This window comes from Tachypleus tridentatus, chromosome 4 (assembly GCF_004210375.1).
Source record: "Tachypleus tridentatus isolate NWPU-2018 chromosome 4, ASM421037v1, whole genome shotgun sequence".
NCBI lineage: Eukaryota > Metazoa > Arthropoda > Merostomata > Xiphosura > Limulidae > Tachypleus > Tachypleus tridentatus.
The window spans coordinates 74,073,296-74,091,678 of record NC_134828.1 but is presented as its reverse complement, the minus strand read 5'-3'; the positions used below and the strand labels follow the sequence as shown (position 1 = coordinate 74,091,678).

The following is an 18,383-nucleotide window of genomic DNA, read 5'->3' as shown; positions in this document are numbered from 1 at the left end:
TGATATTTTGCTTACAGATTTCAAAAAGGCAAATTTTGAAAGGATGCAACAAGAATTATTTTGGTGAACTGGGTAGTTGTGTTATTTGAAGACACTGATCACATGTGAAAATTTTCAAAGATAAACTGTTAAACATCTAAAATAAACATATTCCTCATAAAAAAGAAAATGGTAGATGCAAGTAACAAACCAGGTTTCCTCACAAAAAGCATAAGAAATAAAATTTAAAAGAGAACTATGAATTCAAGAAACTTAAATTGACTGGTATGATAGAAGATAAAGTTGGTCAAACAGGAAATTAGGATAAAAAATGATGTATGATAAAAGGTTAGCTAAAAATGTAATATTCAGTAGTAAGAATTTCTTAATGTACATTAAAAACAAACAAAATGTTAGGTTGGGGATAAGATGATAGAGGTTCATACATTATGATTAAGAGATGGCTAAGTTATTAAATTCTGCTTTTTGTTCAGTTTTAATTATAGAGATTTAACTAGTATTCCTCATCTAGAACAGTTGATGGATGGAAACAAGGTCAGACAATACAACTACATTAATTCTTATCTCATTAAGAAAAAAATTGGTAAATTTAAAAAATGATTAGACTCCTGGGCCAGAAAATATTTCCCCAAGGTTATGAAGAAGGTCAAGACTATGATATGTGAACCACTTATAACTATATTTTGTAATTTTTAAATAGTAGGCAGGTGCCAGTGGATTGAAAGTTGACTAATAGCACTCCTCTTTTCAAGGAAGGTGATACAAACTGTCCCAGTGACTAATGGCCCATTATTTTTACATCAGTTGTGGAAAAAGCTTTGGAAAGACTGATAAAAGATGTTTTGCAAAGTCACTTTACAAAGTTTAGAATTTTATTGAATTGTCAACATGGTTTCACTAAGGGAAAATCTTGCCTTACAAATCTTTTGACATTCTTTGAAAAAGTTACTGCTTGTGCAGATGAAGATAAGAGTGTATAGATTTGGTGTGTCTGGACTTGCAAAAAGTACTTGACAAGGTGCCACATAAAAGGCTTGTAAAAAAGAAAAATGTATAGGTGTTGGGGATAAGTTAACTGATTGGATAGAAGAGTAGCTGGATAAAAGAAAGAAGAGGGTTGTTATAAATGGAATTCAATCAAACTGAATTAGCATTACAAACAGGGTACCTCATGACTCAGTACTATGATCTTTGCTCTCTTATTTACATCAGTGAGATAAATAAAGGAATAATCAATAAATTACTTAAATCTGCAGAAGATATTAAGGTTTTGAGTGTTGTTGACAGTGAAGAGGATGCTGTTGATCTACAAAATGATTTAGATTGTTTAGTGAGTCAGGAAAATTAATAGCAGATAGGTTTTAATTATACTAAATGCAATGTAATGTAAGTTGTTATAATTTGAGTTACAAGTATAATATGGATGGGAATAACATTAACAATGTTATAAAAGAAAGTGATCTTTGTGTGAAGATTAATTAGTCTTTTAAGCCATCCAAGCTGTGTGTTGTTGCTAGTTTTGAAGCAAATTGAATTTCAGGTTTTATCTACAGAAATGCTGAATACAAGTCTAAAGGGGTTATAAATTTCATTATGTAGATCACTGATTATTCCACATTTAGAATATTGTGTTCAGTCTTAGGCTTTTTACTACAAATTGTAGGAAAAGATCAAAAGAAGGGCTATTAAATGATTCCTGGGCTGGAGAGGTTGAGATTTCTTAAACTGTTATTTATTGAAAAAAGAAGAGTTAGAGGAAGTCTCCTTGAGGTTTTTAAGATTATAAAGGGAATTGATAACATTGATGTATAATCTTTTTTCATATTTAATGGTGAGAATAGTACAACTAAATGACACAAATATAAATTTTAGCAGGGTAAGAATGGGTTGCCTTTGGATATTGTGAATGCAGTACATTTAAGTGAGTTTAAGAGAAAACTTGGTAACTATATGAATGATAATTGTTAGCTTTAAGATTTTTTTAAATTTATTGTTTAAAATTTTTTGTTTAGTTTGGAAGACAGGATGGCCGAGATGGATAAAGTTCCTCATTGTTCTTGGACATTATGTTACATTATATTATTTTGCTCCTGTAAAAAACTTAAGATACCAGTCTGGAAAGGGTTAACAAAGTATTCTTATCATCTCCAGTGGTATTGCAAGCTCCAGTAAATGAATGACACAGCTACAGCTACTAGGCAGAGGTACAATTAATTTGAACAACATTACAAATACTTACTTGTCACTAACATCTGTGAAATCAGCCAGAGCAGATTTTCTCTGAGATATAGCATCTTTCAGCTCTTTCACCTGCTGCTTCAGTTTTTCTTTTGTTTCTGTAAGCTCCTGTAGAAATAATGAAAGGCAGTGACATTAAGTCCTCACCAGAATATTCCTTTCAATGTTTCATTTATTTTAAAAGAATAACTGTACAAAGTGAAAAAATTCTGCTCTTCCACTGGAATCTTAAAGGAATTCCTAAAGAATACTTGTTTGATATTCAAAATCAAAAGACAATATTTAAGAATTAGTTTTGTCTCAACATTTATTTTATAATTATAAATATATTAGAATCTAAATACTAACTATTATAGCAGCAGACACAATTATCAGTCTTGGATAATATTAAATTCCAATGAATTTGTCAAGGAATTTCTAGAGATAATTTTTGTTCTGTTCATAGTCAAAAGGAAAGATATGGTAACAAAGCAACAAAACAATGTCTTCATATGAAAGTAATACTGATAATAAATTTGATTTCAGCAGTAACTGCAAAATAAGGATACAAATGTACCATTGGGAGCTTAAATACACTGAATAAAAGACAGCAGCAACAGCATAACAGAAAAGTACTACTAAAAATGTTTTGTACAATAAAAATGCATGTTCTGATTTTAATTGTGCACAACTGTTCTATATAAATATTACAAACCTTACTCTCCTGCAGTATATATTTTATAATTTCTGCCACATTTTAAATATTTATTAGTTCTAGTTCAGAATATACTAAACCTGGTTGAGGTCATGTACAAATTCAGCTTTGCATCAAGAAATTTATCTGCTGTTTCTCGAGATAATTGTATTATGTTCTACTTCAATATGCTTATAGAAGATCACCCTGCAACTGCCACATCAAACAGATATTTCCTTAGTCTGGTTCCTGTTTTCTAATTAGCACACTACAGAGAGAATCTATACTGCAAATACAGCTTTAGCACTTTCTCAGCAGATTAAATCTGATATTTGGGCAAAATACCTGATATCCTGAGGGATCAAAACATGCTTTCCCCTCTTCATTTTACTTCAACTTGTTGATTGTATTTGTTTTCCTTTATCTTCAACAGTCATTAACTTACTTGTTCATCTAAATACAGTTTTTATTCTATTTAAATTCAACCTCTACCATATGCTGTAATAGTCTAACCACTAACTGATCAACTTCCTGTACCCAGCATTTCTACAAGTGCATTAAATAGGTTATCAACTTTGCCACATTAATCTTACAGTATTGATTATGTTAAAAACCAATACAGAGGAAGTTATATTTTAAAATGCATAAGAACAACATTACAATAAACATGTCAGTATTTATCAGTTTAACCACACAAATATTTTTCAAAATTCTACTTTTCAATCTTGTCAAAAGAGCCAAATATGGGCCAGAAAAACCAATAGACCATACACCTTAAAAAAATTGTATGCTTTCCACGTTATCTTGAAAACACACATACATGGGGTATTAAGTATGTTTAAACTTTTAGCTGATAGCAAGGAAATATAGTAATGGAGCTTTAACACTGATTTAAAAAAAAAAATTAATGAAAAAGGCTCCCAGTGCTAGACAACTTTTACAGCTAACTGCACAGAGAGATGATTCTCAAGCAGGTTTAGGCACTGGACTAATCAAAGGCAGTCAATTAACAGTCTAAATATTACTTTAAAATTTCAGTGCTCAAAGAAATAACAGTGGCCACAAACTTTCATTTACATTTTTTGCTACTTTATATAACAAAAGATTTCTAAAGGTACACTTAAGTCCTACTACTAAACTAATCTTAAACCTAAAACTGTTAGTAAGAAATTAACCTTAGAATTAACTTGATAACTTCAAGTTTAATAACAACAAACAGTAAAATTCCGTGTGTATCTGTCCAAAATCGCTTTTCCTTACGCCAAACATTCACAGTAACTGTCTCATGACATTCAGTTATCAATTACCTACAACATTAAAAACCTTCCAGATATGCCTCTTCAATACAAATTTAATCTTCCACTGTTATTAACTCCTTAATATATTGTTCATCTTCTTCATTTATTACAAGATGTCCATCAAATAATGAAGCTAAAATTACTTTGGGATCTTTTTATAAATCAATGTTACAGACAGTGGTTAATTCCCATCTATGGACATTATCAGTCAGTTTCTGTTTCTTATTTTAAAGTTTTGAGTGCAGAATTTCTCTGACAAACTAGTTCCTTTCAGCACATGTTGAGGTACCAGGAAGAAACAATAATACATTGGCTAAAGTGGCTTAAATACTGAGATGACAAATCTTTCCACCATGCTAACAAGAAAATATATTTTAATAGATAATACAGCAAGAGCTGGTTCCCACAAGGCTTAACAACCTTCAAATTCAACCAGTAAAAGAACACTTCACTGAAAACTATGAGAACTTTCCAACTGGTCACTGCCATAATGAGGTAACATGTTAACATGATGAAATAAATTCCACATCAGTCAAATACTTCCCCTGGTGATGCACTCTGAATTATGGTACCTCATTGCGAGATGGGATGGTATAGCTTTTTTATACTATTCCAGATATTGTGTGGTTAAAAATTCTTATTCAAGCCCTATAAAATGAAAGTCAATCTGCACATACATATCCATTGATTTATTGAGGTTTGTTCCTGATATGGGCTTAAAAGGATTACACATCATGAAAACAACACTGTGCACAGAAGCACTGTTGAATACGTACACAATCAAACAAATGCCAGTGCACCACTTGCTACTTGGTGAACAAAGCTGCTGAATAAAGCTATAGTTCATCATATAATGACCACATTCCAAAATATCTATACCCCCAATTAAATATCATAACATTTTCTTTGATTACACACATTTGTGCAGGCTTAATCAAGCGTATGTTCTTTATGTTGGCCCAAGATAGGCAACTGATAAGTCCACTGCAAAGTCTCATATGCTGTGAAGAATGCATAGTGCCTTACAATTACAGCAGATGGGTATATTGATAGCCACCCACATCACTGAGCAAGGGATCATGTTTATCAGAAATGCATATAAAGGTATAATAAACAATATTTGTTGGAGTCAAAAGTCCCTAGTCACTTGATGAAGAGGGGGTGTTAAATGCAATTCTTTATCCCATGGATATTATGGAATTCAATAAAGAAATTTTCAAGACTAATCTTATTTCTTTTAGGTGTGACACTTTGTTATGACTAGTCAGACAGGTGGAATTGGTGTCTTTCAACACTCGCAGTCCATATTGGTAACAATACTTTGTTTTAGACAAAGACTGGAACAAACAGTGAAAGCTGTATTTAAAAGAAAACAATACACCCTCTTCAAAAAGTGCCACTGCCTTGCTTCATTGCAAATTGTATTTCAGTTGGAAAACTATCAAACAGAGACACCATCACAAATTATCCTTTAAAATCACTTGGCCAGGAAAGTGCAATGCCAACACAAATTTGAGAGACAAGACGGATGACACATTATGAGAACTACTGATGCCTTTTTTGCACGTGTATTAGCCACTTTTCAACCAATTTAAAGATGTCATTCAACAACAACAAATATATATATATAGCTTAAGTCACAACAAAAGCAAATGACTTTTCTACATCTACTGCTGGATCTCATAATGCTCCTGCAAGAATTGTTGCTGGATATAAACAACAGAGCAACCCTTATAAGTACACAAGATTGCTTTAATGCAACTATAACAACCTTGGCTATTTACAAGAATAAAGATGGTCCCAACCTGAACAGCTTTCACAGTTATGCCAGAATTTATACAGGTGTTGAAGTGGTAGGTGCAGCTCAGAACATAGGGAAAGAAATTGTAGTTCCATCACCACAGGTGATGTAATGCCTTAAAAAGCACTTCACAGATCCTTTGCAAGGTCTCATTGCTGCTTCCTCCAGATCTCAAGTCTTGTTCTGCATGTGACCAGCTTCACAGAATACAAGGTATGTAAATGTTAGTGTAAAATCAAGACTGTGTTGGAAATATTACAGCAAAGAGTGTGTACTATTAGATACTTCAGTTTTTTTGTTAAAATATATAAATGAAAGGCATATCTGATTATGCTAAAAAAAAGGCACATTTAATACCTGTTAACATGTATTAGTATTATGATAATTAACTATTCTATCATATTGATACCAAGTAGACCATGAGGGTGTGCACCTAAGTATTATTACTTATCCATGTGCATGCACACCTACATATCTTTCAACCCTTCCCACCCACGCTTTTTTTTACTGCACATGACATGAAATTTTAGTATCTTACATTCAAACTTTTATTAAATTACTTTTTATGTTATACCAATTAGAATAATGTAAAATCTTAGCTAATAATCCATATTTTAATAGTATATAAATTTTAATTTCTTAATTCTATAAAGCAATATTTTAAAAATCCTGAAATTCCCCTAATGCAACATGTGACACATTTTCTCTTGAAATATCATACCTAATTCATCCATCACCATTATAAAAAGTACAAAATTAAATGCAAATTACACTCTCTACAATCATCACTGCTCAGATAAATTACATTAGTCTTCAGCTTTGTTTGGTTACAGTTACTGAATAGAAAATGAGACACCTCCTGCCACACCCACCTGACACATCCTCTCTTTCATAATTTGTTAATAGTTCACTCTCACATTTAATTATATATTACCTATAACCAGTAGAAAATCAAGATTTTCATCTGTCAAATGATGTGTTGTTTAACATTACATTCTGAACCAATAAATGTCAATTTCACTTACAGTACAAAACAGCATTCCTATGAGAAAGTTAATAGCCAGCTTGGATGAATTTGTAATGACTGTTGTCACAGAGTTAGGAAGGCAGAAAATTTTTAAAGGTAAAAGAATTTGTCTAATTTTTTGCATGTTATAAGTGTATATTGTTTGTAGCATTACTTAATTAAATACAAATGATTAATTGTTACACTATTAGTATAAAAACTTAGGGTTAACTCTCTTCAACAACTAAGAGCAACAAAACATATAAGTTTTTATTTCTTGTTTTTCATGTTTATTCTTTATGTATAATAGTAAAAGCAACTAAAATGTAAAAATAAAATATTTTTAGGTTAGTTAAGATTAAATTAATTTCAATAAATAATAATATTAACAACAATAATAAAATAATGTTTCACAAGGCATGCACACAAGATGGTTGTATTAGCCGTAGTAGCTTGTTGGTAATGTAAATCGATAGCATAATGTGATCTGCACATTCCTCAAGTGATTTACAGTTTACAAGTATGCAGACAGTAGTTACTCATGGTTCAAAGTGCAATAAAACAATAAAATTTAATTATAAATAGATGTATAAAGTTATGAACTCGGAACTAATTAGGATAAACAAATGTGGTTTCACATTACAATATGAGATTATTATAAAAGAAAAAAAGGTGTAGTTTAGATTTATGTTTTTGTTTGGTGGATATGAGATCATTCAGATTGACATACTCCATTTTGAATTAAATTAGAGAAAATGTATAAACTATCAAGTTTCATTGAAGAAAAAGTTTGAAATGTATTTAGAAGGTCTTGGAGACTTTTGAGAAATGGAAAAGTATTTTTAATTTTAACATGAAAATTACTTTGTACACAAACTATTCAAAATATTCAATATATTCATGGACAAATATTTACTTTATTAAAAATATTTCACTGTATTTTTCTGTACATTAAAGACTTGTAATATTAAGTGAAATACTGCCAAATTTTGTGAAGATATACATGCTATATCGAAAGTTAGAAGTATTAAATCTACAAAGATTCCAAACAAGTACAAAGAGATAATGTGGTTGGTCACATAGGCTGACCAATGTTGAGAGAAGTAATAAGGCTAACTAGATAGACATGCATGTGCATGCATCTTTTTAATGTGGCAATCTCACAAAAAACTACATAGAAAAGAAGTGGTTCTTTATACAGCAACTTCTAAATTACATTAAAACTAGTGCATTTTGGTAACAATGCATTTCAACAATGACGTTTATATTATGTTCAGCAATAAAAGTATAATCTAATGTTATTGTTAAAATGCTATGTGCCAAACACAAAATGAAATATATGAACTACAAAACTGAAAAAATATCTATTTTTTTGTAATTTAGGGGCACCATTAATTAAAGAGATTTGTTTTTTGTTATTTGAATTGTTTATTTTGAATTTTGTCCAAAGCTAAATGAGGGTTATCTGCACTAGCTGTCCCTAACTTAGTAGCAGCAGATTTAAGGAAGGCAGCTGTCAACATCACTCTATGGTAAACTCTTGGGCTATTATTGTTCCACTATTCATTTGTAAAGACTGTCACATTATAATACCTCCATGGCTGAAAGGATGAGTATGTACAGTGGGATGGGGATTCAAAAAATACAACCCTCACACTGCAAGTCAAGTGCCCTAACCACTTGGCCATGCCAGGCCAATGCAAGTTTAATATCAGTGGAAAAATCAAAGGGAAGATTACCTTTATAAACAGGCCACATCCAGTAAATGAGCAACAATTGTATATAGGATATACTTTCATGCTAAAATGGGTTTAGAATACACATACTGATATAGTCATCTAGAATAAATCAACCTAACAGCTCAAACAAAGCTGATTATTTTTGCTAGTTTTCTAATAAACATCTATTATTGTTACTATTAGTGATCAATTTCTTGTCATATTTTACCTATTTGTATTTTCAACAAATTGAAGAGCAAAACAAATATCAAATTCAACAATGCATTCAGCCAGCAACACAAATCACAACATAATGAGCAGTAAGCTTTCAGTAATAAATGTTACATCCTATAATTTGAGTATTGTTTTTTTTTATATAAATCTTATTTTTTTCATATTACTTCTCATAAATGTTTTCTCTCTTTTTATATCATATGTAGTATTAATTTGTGAATTCTAACATCTAGTTTGTATTATAAATTTGTGAATCATTTTCAAAAATATATTCTGTGTTTTACTTTAAATAACTTCAAATTGTGTTCAATTATAAAACTATGATAAGGGCATACTTTAAAATAACTGATCATTTCCACTAATTACTCTTTTCTGGCTTATCCTAATCCAGCCAAAGTACTCTATGCTTGTATTGAATTTCAGTTTTTTTTTTGTTTCTTTCCTTCTCTGTCTAACAATAATTATTTATTTACTTGTATTCTTGTTATTTGGGTCTTCAGAAATGCAACTTCACAAAATAATCAGCAAAACATTCATGACAAACTGGCTTTTCATTCTTGTCTTATTTTAAAACCTGAAGCTCTAACAACATTGGATGATTCAAACAAACTTTACTGTTAAGTAAAATGTGATTTGGTTGTATTGTCTTTCAAACAGTACAAGTGATATAACTAATCAATGTATGTGTACCTTTTGTAGATCTTCATTTTCAATTTTAATCTGGTGCATGTTTTTTTCTAGTTCTTTCACGTAACTTGACATTTCTCCATCTAACAAATCTTCTTGTCCGAGTACATCCAGTTCTTTCTTGAACCTTAATGAACTGTGTTTGTTTCTCTGTAGCTCTAACGTCAATTCTGAGCCAGTTAAAACCAATCCATATAAAAATGTTGTAAACAAAAAGACAGGTGTGAAATAAGCATTCTATTTTTTAATAAACACTGACCACTTGGTGTTCTTACTCAAAAAAAGTATCTGCTAAATCATTATATCTAATTTCCATGAAGTCTTGTTTTAACCATTTACAATATATAGATTAGTTACATTTTAATCATTATTAAAAATACATGCAATGAAAATTGTGTTTTCAATATATACAAATGGAACCTTTATTTTCCATTTTTATTTTGAAAAAAAATGACTTGCAACACAAAAATAGTGAACTGTATACATTGTTTACACTTATGCATAATTGAATATAATAAACAATACACTTTGGAAATAGCATAAAAAATAACAAATCAAAATTACTATAAAATGTTTAACGAAGTGAAATTTATATTTTAGTACGCCTCCCAAAAAAAAGACAAGTATGAAAATAACTACCTCACATGTCAACACTTTAATATTACCTTTTATTTCCTTAGAAAGTTTTGCTTTCTCCTGACGAAGATCTTGTACAACGTTGTGAGGTTCAACAGATGATGAATTTCTCACATCATCACCATTCATCATATAGCCCACACCAGATAATTTACTACAATAAGAGAAGACTTGTACTAAAAAAACCTAACACAATCATAGACTTAATTACTTTTACTGTTACAAAATAGTGTCAAAATATTTTGAGTATTAAACGACTACAGAAGTAATAATTACTCAAACACTTTTATCTTTCAATTCACAAAAAACTATAAATCTCCACAATACATGCATAATACAAATTATTAAATCCTGAATTAAAATGTGCACGATAACTTTAAATTAAGTTCTTTGTAATTAACATTTACTCTGAATATAAATTGTATGTGGAAAATATCTAACAACCAACCATCAAAAAATAAATCCCCAAAATATCATCTAAACCTATAGCTACATTGAGTTTCCTAGCCATCACAAATCAGTGTACAGCAAAAACTTTATTAGATTGTCCAGAAATAAGTGTTGGAATTCTCACAATAACATTTAGAAGCTGAATATTGAGTCACTTATCATTGGTCGGTTTAATGCAACAGTTGTCACTTACAAGGTGCCTTAATTGTCTGCTGTTTCAACTCTACTCAGAGTAAGTTTTGCAACCCCCAAGGCAGCATGGACAAGAACAACTTCCTTATAATTTTCCTCTATGACTTCAAACTTGGATGAAAAGCTACCGAAACTACACGAAACATCAACCAAGAATTCAGCCGTGAATCTGTTACTGAACGTACAGTTCAGTGTTTGTTCCAAATGTTTTGGCATGGAGATGAAAGTCTTGAAGGCCACACAGGTCATGGAAGGAAGCCATTCTTAGGTTAAAACTCATTAAGGGAAGCAATTGAGGCAGACCCTAGCAAAACAGTACATAAGCTTGTAGAAAAGCTAGGCACAAACAAATCTAGCATTGCCAACCACCTGAGTGCTATAGGAAAAATGAAAAAGTTGGATAGGTGGATTCCACATGAGCTGACTGAAGATCAACAAAATTGGCATTAAGAGACCTGTCAAGGATGACACTCCAAAAATTGAATGAATTAGGAATTGAGGTTCTGCCTCATCCACCTTATTTCTTAGACATTTCCACTACAGATTTTCATCTTTTCAAACACTTTGACAACTTCTTGAAGACTAAATGTTTTCAAAACAAGGCAGGTGCATAAGAAGCTTTCAGGGAGTTCAATGACTATAGAAACTCTGATTTCTACAGCAGGGGAATAAACAGCATCGTTACACGTTGGGAAAAGTGTGTTGAAGCAAATGGTGCTTACTTTGATTAAAGCATGTTTCAAAACCCTAATTCATACTTTTCCAAACTTTGCAGTTCAAAAACAACATTTATTTCTGGACAACCTAATAATACTATATGGTCAACTCAAGTATTTCTTCAGTTTTTGTTTTTTTTAAATTTAACTCACATTTTGAGTTCAATTTCTAATCTAATACATGTAAATTCTAGAATTAATTTTTCTATCCATAAATGAAACAATGTGCTCAATTTTAATGTTTATTTCTTTTATGGAAGAAAACAATGAAATATTGGAAATAAGTTAAATACAAAACAATAAAAAATGACATAAAAGGATGTACATGGAGAGAATAGACACTTCACCAGAGTTACCTGTCTGATGCTTTACTAACTTTCAAAATTTATGAAATACCTACAAAGTTTAAAAAATGAAACATTTTACCTGCCACAGGTGAAAGTAAACCCTACAAAGGGTAGATGAAGACCAGAAAATACACTATTTCCTGTAGGTGGGACAGAATCCTGCAACATTAATAATGAATGATGAAAATAATTTAAAAAGCTGAAGTTAAAAACATTTTCAGAAAACAGCTTCAGAAAATCAATACAATACAATACCTATACACTAGCTAATAAACTAAAAGCTTAAGGTTGTAGTCATGAATAAGTAAAAAAGATGATTCACTGTGACAGTGGGAATTTTTTATTTTGTGAAGTCAATTATAATTTATTGAATTAAAAAATGTAGCCCAAAATAAAGATTTTTTTAAATCTGGTTATTGTTGCTGTAATAATAAAAATAAATTCGTCTAAGGCTCTTTATAAGAGAACAATTAATTTAGCTAGTTAAAAGCAAAATCACTCTCAGATTCAAACATAAAAATACCTATACAATGCATAATTTGTGTTTTGAATACTGGATACATTTCAGCCTGCCAACCATACCCAAACCCAGTGTAATATGGTGAAGAACTGGTAGACCACTGGATGTGCTTGGTACAAAATGTCAGCCTGGCTACCTAACATTAATCAATCAATGATTTATGCAAACTCCTACCAAATTTCTGAAAGAAATTTGAATATTTAACATTTAATTAATCACTCAGGGCTTTAATGAATACTCAGATATGAAAAGTCAGCACATCAACTCTGCAAAAGGAATCATAGATTGGTTGGTTACTTAGATGAGCTAAAATCCGTAAGCAGTTAACCACAATATGAATTAAAAACATTCATCCCTTCTCATGACTTTTAGTGTCATAATTTTCTTAAATTAAAATGTATTTCTGATTAGTACTTTTCCCCTCTCAGAAGATTGGCTTTTGTTTTGTGCTGCCCTCTGCTTGCAAACTTTTTGAATGCATGCCACAGGCCTGCATAATCCTAATGTTTGAATTTAAAAATCTAACATGCCACTCACTCAAATCATCATGTGTCACCTCTACACCAATAGCAGAGCACTGTATCAAGTGACGCACGACTCTCACTAGAGCACAACAAACTGCACTCATAAAGTCAACTACATCCAAAAACCTCATACACTGGGTACTGACATCTTCTCAAAGATAGGATGAGAATCATACTGCCTTCACCTCAAATACCAAAGTTCAGAATAAAACAATAAGAAGACACCAGGAAAGCACAAAGTGGAATTATGTCAAAGATCCAGGAATATGTCATCCAGAATCTGAGGTAAGTCCACTACATGCACTAAACCTTCACAGCCAAGAAACAAGCCCAAAACAACCCAGGTCACCGACAACTTTGTAGCAAAGCAAAAGCCAGGACAGAAACTGAAACATGCCACAAAGACCTTCTGTGACTTACAACACAGAAGACTCACTGAAAGAGGAAGGTGGACAAGCCAAATTACTTGTCATGTAAGGACTTATGTGGTTGGTTCACTTTATTACCAAAACCTCACTCTTTGAGTAGTGACATTCACACAACGGTAGGAGAAAGGAACCCAATCAAAGGGGTGATCTGCATATGGGAAACTCAACTCTCAAAAAAATCACTCATCAAGAACATTTTGTGACACTTGCTACACCAACAAAACAAAACTGCCCTACTCTGAACTGAATGGTTGTTTCCATCATGTGAAAAATGTCCAGCAGGTTGTCTCCATGGTCAGCCACCCAAACAGTTTGGAACTGGTAATTGGTAAGGACTCCCATACTCCATTGAAAGGATGGGGAGAACATGTGTTGGGGAGTCCAGAGAAACTGCAATACCCAAGAAAGTGCAATGGGTGATCACCAAATACCACTTTGAAAAGCAGACCCCACAGATTTATTCAATTGAGACATGACAGAAATCCCCTTTTGCTTCACCCATGCCATCCATGGGTATTTTGATCCAAATGGGAATGTTATAATGCAATTATCATGATGAATTTACACTTTATTGATCTTGTGATACACCCAATCTCAAGGATGAATATACATAAACATTAAAAATGTATAAGAATCAACTTGGCTTACATTGCAGGTTTTATAGCAAGATATCTAAGTAGAACCCACTTTGAATATAGACAGAATACCCAGTCAAACACCATTCATCACAGAATGAAATCCAAAGTAAAGCTGAAGCAGGGAGGATCCTGAAAGAAAAGGTATTAGTACAGGCTTACTTCATGTCACAGCTGTGCTAATGTCTGTAGAAGAGCCACAGGCAAAAGGTGATACTCTGAGGAAGCAGAAACAACAATACAGAAAAAGTAATGGGAGATTAACTTGTGCAAAGTCATCCACATGCCTGATCACAGAATTTCCTCCAAATGAGAAAAGAAGTTGAAGGTAAGGTAATGACTTTGAAATGTGAAAAAGAGCATAGCATGCTGGGAAGGAAGAAGAAGCCAATGAGACCAAACATCAAATTCAATTGGTCAGGGTAACCACGGAAAGATCATAGGAAGGGAAAAGAACTCCAGAAGGAAGATATGCAAGTGATATAACAACAAAGGGCACAGAAAGACAGAGAAGTCTATCTGGATCAGGATAAGGGTAGAGGTGAGAAACAGAGGATAAGCAGATTGGAAATAAGGAAGCCTTTGAGTCACAGAGGTCATAGCAAGTAAAGCACAATCCAAATAAAGAATAATTTATGACTAGTAGTACAAAATCCTGGCAAGGTTGATGGTGAAAGTACTTTACCTATGATGTCCACAGACCTCAAGGAGGATATAATATGCCTCCAAACAGAGGTGAAAGAGAGAACATATAGTCAGTGTTCTGAATGGGAATAAAATGAGGGTATCAAGGATGGCATTAATGTCCCAGTCTGAGAGTGACAGATGGAGCCAGAATAAATGGATTAACATGGAAATGGCAGAGGAAGCAAAGACCCTGCTTGAACAGGAAAAACAAAAAGTATGTGATGATGATGCTTGAAATCTCAAATCGAGGAAACAAATGAATTTCTTTTAAACAGTCATATGAGAAACTTGGATTTACAGGCAACTGCAAGGAGAGAAACCCCAAACTAAAGTCCAGGAGTGAAAAATGCTCCACTTCCTTAGGTAAATATACAAAGAAAAAAAAAGGAACAGAATGGTGAAGCTACTCTTTGAAAGAATCTGGAACTCCTTGCTTGGGACCAGACAAAAGCTTTATGTGAAGACAGTGGATAGGGAAATGCAAAATGAAAACTAGGTTCATGTTACTGGTCTGGATGTAAAGAAAAAGGGATAGAAGGGATCACCAGGAGCTGAAGCAACCAAATTAACCTAGGGTTAATAGGCTAGTAAGGAGAAATCAGAAGGATTCTACATGAAGTGGCAAGTGAAAACTACCCAATAATCAGATAAGATAAGAAACAAAGGAATAGGTGGGACCAATCCCTACAGAAAGCATCTATTGTCAAACCATAGGAGAAGAAACTAGGGACCAAAAATGGGTTAACTTGTGATTGAGGATAGTGGCAAATACATCAATGTGAGGAGCACTCAAAAAATGACAGCATAACAAGAAAACAGTAGGATGCAGGGACTACTCTATGGGATAAATCCAATACGTTTGGGAAAAAATATCAATTATCACACTCAATGCTACCCAGAATAAGACACACCATCAGGTGAATGCAATAGGAGTAGGGCCAATAGATAAAATTCAAGGTGTGAAGCATAGGGACCTTGACCAAGTGATACAAGCCACAATGTAGAAATGTTGGAATGGATGGTAAAAAGCAACAACAGCTGTTGATAAAAAGCAAAGTACTCAATGCTTGATGGACAGCCAAGAGTTCATGTGAAGAGAACACTCTTTCACAGGCCAACAACCTAAAACCCATTGGTGATCAATCCATGTACCCCAGCACTGAGAGGATGCTTCCATGAATGGATATAACTCTGGCCTTGAAAAAAGAAGTGGGACACTTGCTAACACATGGGCCTTGTCCAGTCACCAATGCAGATTGTTCATCAATGATATTGGAAAAAGAATCATCCACGAAATCCAGTGTATGGTTCCACTGGTCATGAAGGGCCCACTGAAGCAAATGTACATGAGCCTCACCAAGAAGTATGATAAGTGTCAGAAATAGAACCTTGCCAGTAGTAAGTAATGGACCAGACAGGGCTGCCTGAATGGCCTGTTCCAAGAATGGAGCTGAAGATGAAAAGTTGGGCTCAAATAAGATGGGTTTTGAATAAAACACCCAGACGTACAAGCTATTGGGGAGGACAAAGAAATGAATACTCCAATGTGATAAACCATCCCATCTACACAGCTTAAAGGAGGAGTTGACGAGGAGGATTGACTAATTCCCAATCAAAGTGGGCATGAAGAAACCAGTCATCGAAATACACCAGGGATGTTCCTGTGAAGAGCCTTAGACAGATTGATTGATTGATTTAGTGTTTTATGGCACAAAGCAGTGAGGCTATCTGCGCCAGACATTCGATAAAAATGTAAAAAAAAAAAATAAATAAATAAATGTAGTAATAGACATAAATGGAAATGAAGATAAAACAAAAAAGTATAAAACCAATGTAACACCTAGCCTACAATGTTAAGATAGAAGGCAGGGTATAAGAAGTTGTAAGATATTTACTCTAGCAAAAAGGTAATGATCATAACCCGCCAGGAAGACTAACAGGTAAGTTCAGGAACCACCGTCAATCACCTGAAGTTGGTCTTTCCAGTCCTGGTTCCGGGTTATGTGTCATAGCAGCTATTATCAAAATGTAAAAGAATAAAAGTTTTAAAATCGTAATAATGAGTAGCCAAATGTCCAGTAAAAAGATAAAAGTCAAGTAAATGGAGTAAAATTTGTAAAAGTAATTAAAGATAAAAGCAAAACGGCAATTAAAACAGAAAATGGCATAAAAACCAATGTTGACATCCAGTCAACAAAGTTGTAAAGAACTACCTGTAGCAGAATGGTAATGATCATAACCCGCCAGGAAGACTAACAGGTAAGTATAAAAACCACCGTCAGTCACCTGAAGTTGGTCTTTCCAGTCCTGGGTCCGGGTTATGAGTCAATATGGCCAGTACTAAAAAGTTAAGTAGTAAAAGTGTGAAATGATATGCAGCAAAAGTATAATAACAACTCGCCAGGACGACTAACGAGTAGTTCAAACAGTAGCATTAGTCACCTGAAGTTGGCCTTTCCAGTCCTGGTGTCGAGTTATTTAATGTTCTGCCCATTGTCCAATGTCAAATTGAAGGAGAGAGATTAAAACTGTAAAAAAGGAACCACAATTAAGAAGGTGTAATGAATAAATATGCAACACTTAAATGAGATTAAAAAGATTAATGGCCATTAAAAAATTAAAAACATTATCAAAGTGGACAGAGTCACCATCACCAATAACTCTGTCCAATGTTACAGACTGACCTGGAAAAAAATATGTTTAAAATATTGCCACCGTTGAGAATTGTAACGATGGCAAGAAAGTAAAACGTGGCTGATAGTGATTTGAGTGTTACACAAACCACACATTGGTGCATCAGTTCCAGATAAAAGAAAATGATGAGTTAAAAAACTGTGACCAATGAGTATCCTAGTGAGAACAATTTCCTCCTTCCGAACTTTACGGAAGCCAGATGGCTAAAGTCCAATTTTGGGTTTCATTTGAAAACGTTTGTTGTCGCGTTGCTCACTCCAAGTGGACTGCCAGCTGGCACAGAGCCGAGCCTTGAAGACAACACCATAGTCCATGTACGGAATAGGCATAGGAGTGAAGGTGCTGATGCAGACATATTTAGCTGCCGTGTCTGCAAGCTCGTTCCCGCAATACCAACATGGCCTGATATCCAGAAAAACTGGATTGAAGTAGCTGCTAATGAGAAATGGGCCAGTTGGTTTCGAATATCAGCGAGAATAGGATGTTAGCTAACATGTAGCGATTCCAAGGCAAGTATAGAACTAAGCGAATCAGTATAAATAGTGCAGTTGGAGTACTGCTCAGCTGCAATATGATCCAGGGCAAGAGGTATGGGATACAGTTCAGCAGTGAACACAGAAGCTGTAGAAGGGATTCTGCATGCAACTACTGACCCATAGCAAACCACAGCAGAGCCCACTGAATTACCTGATTTGGAACCATCTGTATAAATGGGAACTGAATGATTGTTTGAAAGATATTCATTGAATAAAAGACGGTACTTCCAATCTGGAGTATCTGCCTTTTTTAGGTGACTGAAAGAAAGGTCACACTTGGGGGCTGTAATAAGCCATGGTGGGATGGGCCCGACCTGTGGAATCTGCAATGTTATCCAAGGACAGACCCAATTAATCCAATTG

At 33.4% G+C, this 18,383-nt stretch overlaps 1 protein-coding gene across 3 annotated transcripts in view; it reads right to left on the bottom strand.

The window, feature by feature from the left end:
- The window catches only part of LOC143249448 (serine/threonine-protein kinase MRCK alpha-like), a 135,939-nt gene that overhangs the window by 82,636 nt on the left and 34,920 nt on the right, over nucleotides 1-18,383 (bottom strand). For all 3 annotated transcript variants that reach the window (XM_076499303.1, XM_076499305.1, XM_076499304.1), the window contains 4 exons: nucleotides 12,076-12,155; nucleotides 10,321-10,445; nucleotides 9,659-9,825; nucleotides 2,240-2,346 (listed from right to left, as the gene is read on the bottom strand). In XM_076499303.1, the coding sequence (XP_076355418.1) occupies nucleotides 2,240-2,346; nucleotides 9,659-9,825; nucleotides 10,321-10,445; nucleotides 12,076-12,155 (479 nt within the window). The remainder of the gene's footprint in view (nucleotides 1-2,239; nucleotides 2,347-9,658; nucleotides 9,826-10,320; nucleotides 10,446-12,075; nucleotides 12,156-18,383) is intronic.